Below are 6,000 nucleotides of genomic sequence, written 5' to 3' on the forward strand. Positions count from 1 at the left end.
CCAGAGTCATTGGAGGACACGATAAGCAAATGCTTCCAGCTCTGGGTGAAATTATCTCCAATAAGTTTAATAAGGCTTAGTATTTAACTTTGCTATTCCATTTCATGGACATTATTTGGAAATGCAACCACGATCCTGTAGGGTCTGCCAATGTTGTTACTTTCCCACATTGCAGAAGGAAAGCAGCGCCACGGCCTTGCTTAAGGTGAGTTTAATGCAGAGACTTTTCCTGATTGATTCCTGCTTAATCCTTTAGCTGTTAACTGCGTGGCTCTTGATTAGATCGGAACAATGTGGACTAGAACCTTTACAAGTATGGAGAGGGTGAGGGCGGGAAATATAAAGAGAGAGAACCTCAAGGGCGACTGTGTTTGGAGGTAGACGGCTTATTAAATAGGCACTTCTGAATTGAAATATTGCCTGTTGGACCTGTTGGAAAAAATGCTAACATACTCAAGTGTTCCAGAGGAACTGAGCTGATTATGATTAGAAATAAGGTTCCCTATAAGTTGGACCCTTTTAAATCTGTTCTGGATGGGCTGCTGCTTTGTTCAGCTCAGTGTTGATTACGGGGGGGGGGGTGATGATTTTGAGCAAGCGCAGCTGACAAACAGTTCATGAGCTAGGCCCCGCTGCCTGAGCATTTTCATCCACTTAAGCTGGTCTCTTCAGTAACATATTAAGCCAAGGATTCGCAAATAACCGTGTCTGGCTTTGTCCAAGATGCTGACCCTAAGGCTGATACCTTTTGGCCTAGTGCTCCCCGCAAGCACATCGAAGGTTGATTTTTTAAACTTCCTTCCCCTTCTCTCTCCTGGCCAATCTCCCCAAGATGCGAATGTCAAGCACTATCTGCAACTGACTGAGTCACAGCTGAGCAGCTATCTTCAGAAAGAAAAACAGCTATACATGGGAATGTTCGGATAGAGTCATCACTGGAAACCCCCAGATGCTGCAGACCGTGCGTTTCTGTTTTTCTGTGGGCCACATGCAGGCGATTGATTCTGGAAGGATCGGATATGTAGTGCCTTGAAAAATGCTAATAGCCAACCCAGCTAGGAAAAAAGCATCAGCAGATCGTCCTCGACTAATTTCCGCCGCCTTGGGGGAAATCTACAGCGGACAGACGTTGCACTTCCAATTTTGCTAAAATGGGAACAGCGGGGCAGATGTGGCTCCCTGTTCCCCCCCCCCATGTTCGTTCATAAAGTATTGTGAGAAATTAACTTTTGTAGGTCTGATTTCTTTCAGTCGGTGGAACAAAACACAAATGTAACTGAAGGCTGGGATCTACTTCCTTGCTAAGCACCTGCTTGGGATTCCTGTCTCAGAGGCTGATTTTTAACTAACAGCCTGGGCTCACTCATGGCTGAACCGCAGTCTGTTAAACAAAATAGGTTCCCGAGGCAGGCAAAGCCCGAACCAAGCAAACCACGTTAGGCTTTGCCTGAATCTATGATCGCATTCGATTCCTGTGGCAGTTTTGATCTGTCTAACTTGCACTCAAAGTCAATATACCCAGGGGCTGGGCTCGCTCAGCCTATGGCCTTGCAGTTTGCTGAAATAGTTTGTTTAAATTCATGCAACAGCCAAAATCCACATGAGACTTTTCATGGTGGCTGCCTCTTTTGATTCCTCTTTGCCTGGCTAACTTCTGTTTTTCAATGTTGTTGTTTGCTGGCAGTCAAGACAAATACATCCAGGTGCTATAGCTCCGAGACCCTGTCGGATCTGGCTAAAACGATCTGCTTCCATTTCAGTGACCTTGTTTGCAACCCACTTCTCCCCTGGCCTAACTGTGGTTCCTACAGTGACAGAGTCCTCAGGGACCAAAAATGTTTGGCGTTGCTCCCCGGGCGCACATACATCCCAGCAGTGTGCGAGGGGTCACCCTCCTGACCCTGCCTGTTGCAGGTCTCAATTAGTCACTGATGCACCCAGAATTTAGAAAATAGGTTTTTTCCCCACCCCGCACCCCTCTTTTTACACACAAGGAGGTAAGTGTTCCATTTCCTGGCAGCGGATTACTCACCGGGTCTGTCCAGGACAGAAGTGAAGTGCTTTGGAAATAGGAAGGAAGTGGACAGCATAGCACCCCGTTCATCTCGGCAACTTTCATACCTAAAACAGATCCGCATTTGAGCCCAGTGGTGGGGTGGAATCCAGCCTTCGGTCATCTATTACAGGGGTGAGCAAAATTTTCCTGCTTCTGAGGGCCACGTGGGAGTCTGTGTCCCTCTGACGGCTTCACCGTAGCAGCAGAAGCAAAATCCAAGGTGGTTTCTTTCGTGTTTTCCCCCAAATTCCATGGATTGTTGTTTTGCTTTAGAAACTCAAAAAGGCTGCAAGAAAAATCCTGAGTCTATCTGCAAAGGGTTCCCCCCCACCCCGGCACACAAGTCCCAGCATTCACTCCTGCGAAGGAGGGGGAGGGAGGGACCTAAAACCATATTGGAAATTCTGCAAATACTTTTTAAAAAAGTTCGCTCTATCTCCTTCACCAGGAAACATCCTTCATTCCTGCCATGCAGGTCGGCCTCCTCCCTTACTTTTAAGCAAATACTTTTCTCTGTGTCAGCAGCTGGGAAAAGGGGCTGTTTGCGTTTCTCAGCTGCCCTCTCTGTCTTTATCCTCTGCAAATAAGAATGTTTCTTTTTTATTTAGTTTGGTTCTTCCTTTTAACGAAGGGTCAATCCCTTTGCTACTGCTTATAAGCCCTGGAATGCATCTGGGGGGCTGAAAGTCAAAAAATATATACCGGACTTTGTCGTCTTGAGATCTCTGCTTCGGCTTATATTTAAGAATATAAGTTGTTAGTCCTCATGGTGAGAGAGATTTGCCAACATGGCAGCTGCATCGTAACCACAACAATGACTTGTCTCTTGGCTGTAATGGAAGAATAAAAGCCAAACTGCTTTGAGGGGGGGGGAAGTACCTTCTACTGATGAGCTGCTGTCCGGTTCACAATATTTCAACAAGGTTTGTGGAATAAACTGCAACTGGCCAGGCTTGCATAATGAACTAAGGCAAAAACATTGAGCTATGACATTTATTTCCCATGGGCTCCTTCCTCTGTCAGTAAATTTACCAGGCAGCAATACAGTTAGTCCTCACTTAACAACCATTTGTTTAGTGACGACTCAGACTTATGACAGTGCTGAAAAACCGACTTACACCGGGTCCTCACACTTAATGACTGTTGCAGTGCCCCCCGGATCATATGATCACAATTTGGGCATTGGGCAACCGGTTTGCATTTTCGACCATCGCAGTATCCTGTGGTCACATGATCGCCATTTTTGACCTTCCCAGATGGCTTCTGGCAAGCAAAATCAATGGGGAACCACATGATTCACTTAACGCCCGCAGTGATTTGCTTAACGACCACTGCAAAAAAGGTCGTAAAATCAGGTCTGATTTGCTGAATGATCGCTTTGCTTAGCAACCAAAATTCTGGCCCCAATAGGAGGACCACCTGAGGCATCTCTAGAACAAACAGCTTCATGAGATGCTCAGTCTGGACCACCTCACCCCAACCTATGGCTACTTCATCTTTAGTTTGGCTAGAGGGGGAAGGAAATAGAAACCAAAATATGCTGGATGCACCCCAGAGCAGTGATTCCTATTGGTGCACTCTGCAAAGGCTTGCAAATGTGCATACTGATGGTCAGATTGGCACAGCACCCAGGCATTTACAATTTCAAGCATGAGTGCCTGGCTAAGAAGAACAGAAGTCAGCCACACACACGGGGTATCCACAGGAGCAGCCTGGCCAGACAACAGAGAATAGAAATTTTTGAGTCCAGCAAGAACGGCGTACACGGGCCCTAGAGAGCAGCTGGGAATGAGAAACGCAGATCTCGTCCCACATCAGCTCACTTCTGAGTGCAACAGACAGGGCGAGCCACAGAAATGACCAGCTTGTTCGGCCAAGGACGCGACGCATGGCTCAGTTTACGCATTGCGTGGAGCCGTAATATAGTTTGTTTGATTCTGGCTTAACGCAGTCTACGCCACAGCCCGCATTATCAGTGGCTTCCTTTTCCTATCCTACAAAGATAGGACATCTCCAGACGTTAACCATTCCTTGCCCCAAATGCTCTTCCTTGCGGGTTCCATTAAGCACAGGTTAACATGTTCTGTGAACACTGCGCATGAGATCCAGCATTAATGGAACATCCCAAAGTTTCATTCTTATCCACGCTGGCTGAAATCACAAGTACATTTTCGGCAGCTGCATCAATTGCTGACTTGCAAATGCTCATGACAATTAAGGTTGCTGAAGGGCAACAGGGAATGAATCATGCTCCCCGCGCAAAGAACGTGCTTCCTGCCATTCTTAAAATTCACAGCTGGCCTGGATGTGGTCAAAGAGAGATCCAACTCCTCAGCCAACAAGGCTCCTGGAAAAATGCCACCGCCTTTACCAACAAGTAAAACAAAGCTAGCAATCATGAGGGCTAGAAACTTGAAAGAAAAAAAAGGGGGGAAGCATCATGGATATTTTGCATCGGGCGTTCATTACCCAATGAGATTTGAACTGCGTTTGATCTAGCAGTCTGTCCCTGGAAGTTCAATGAAAATTATTCCAGATTAAAAAGGGGATGGGTTAGGCTCCAAAATTGTTGAAGAAGCATTTCTGGGGCCAGGAAAAAAGCAAGTCTCGGGACTAATCCTGCGCCATCCACGCCAAGCAAGCTCCGACATGCTGGCCTGCTCCCTGCTGTCTCCCAGCCTCCTTAATTACAGTTATTAGCAATGTGGTGCCAAGGAATCGTGCTGTAAACAGCAATTCGTGGGGCCCGCTGTACCCCCGGCAGAGAAACAACAGCATGGGCATCAAGGATGCAAAACTGCATGGCTGGGGGGCAGAAGAAAATTCACAGCCTGGCCTGGTTTTAGGGGCGGGGAGGGGCAGACCATGCACACCCAAAACACAGTTTTAATTATGGGGAGAATGCACGGTCTTCGCAGCCGTGCCACCCGAGATTGGCCAAAATTCTCTCTTTTCATCCCAAGCAAACTGAACAAAGGGGGGATGCCATCATCTCTCCAGCTGGGATGCCCTTGTTTTGCTGGACTACCACTCCCCATCACCCCCAGTCAGCCGTTGCTCCCCGTTGAGGATGATGGGAGGCCTAATCCAAGGCATTCCAAGGGGGGTTGCCCCTTGAGGCTAACAACCATGTCTCTGGTTGACACCACATGCTAAGCCCACATCAAATAAATTCAGGGTGGCATGTTTAACCCCAGGTAAGCCTGGGATTTATACCCTACACAAAACTAGCAAAACATGCTTTAAGAGTTGGCTGCATTAACCACAACTGGCTGGGCTGACCCAGCCCAATATGAAGCACAACGGATCCATTTTTGGAATACGGTACAAACAAAACCTATTGATTTGAAATAATTCGAAAGAATCATTGAGCTGGTGACAACTTAATCTTAGAAAATCTGCAAATATCTTCAAGAGTTTAGTTTCAAACTATGCCCATACTTTCAGGGCAATGAACATTTTGGACCAAAATACACTGAACCTCAAGGGACTTTTTCCTACCCTCACCTGTCAGGTCTGGGAGAATGAAATCCCCACACCAAAAAAGCTGAAAGAGAAATAGTTAGACCCAGCGCTGAAGACCATCTGCCTGTGAATAACCAACTGGGTCAAGAGCCATGCCATCCCCCTCTTAATAAATAGTGGGAAAGAATCTGGGGGCGGGGGGGGGAAGTTGGTATATTCTTTGACCAAATTTGCAGAGGGCAAAAGTGAGAAAGAAGAGGGAGAAAAAAGAAGACGGCCCTCACTCAGAACTAGCTTTCAATCAAGTTCATTTGGAGAAAGGGTAACAGCCCCAGACAAGATATATATGCTCCAGTCTTGAGACAAGAGCTGAGGATCAAAACTCAACCCTCCGATCAATTTCTCAGCATCATTGTCGGCTTATACAATTTGTGATCCAAGTAGGACCCACCGACCTTTTTGGTTTTATTGGAACTAAA

At 46.8% G+C, this 6,000-nt stretch overlaps 1 protein-coding gene across 2 annotated transcripts in view; it reads left to right on the top strand.

Moving 5' to 3' along the window:
- TTC9C (tetratricopeptide repeat domain 9C) overlaps positions 1-1,126 on the top strand; it is a 395,268-nt gene extending 394,142 nt beyond the window's left edge. For both annotated transcript variants that reach the window (XM_063317034.1, XM_063317033.1), the window contains exon 4: positions 833-1,126. In XM_063317034.1, coding sequence (XP_063173104.1) covers positions 833-927 — 95 coding nt within the window. In that variant the 3' untranslated portion in view covers positions 928-1,126. The remainder of the gene's footprint in view (positions 1-832) is intronic.
- Positions 1,127-6,000: the final 4,874 nt, after the last annotated feature.

The sequence above is a fragment of the Candoia aspera genome, chromosome 17 (genome assembly GCF_035149785.1).
Source record: "Candoia aspera isolate rCanAsp1 chromosome 17, rCanAsp1.hap2, whole genome shotgun sequence".
Classification (NCBI taxonomy): Eukaryota; Metazoa; Chordata; class Lepidosauria; order Squamata; family Boidae; genus Candoia; species Candoia aspera.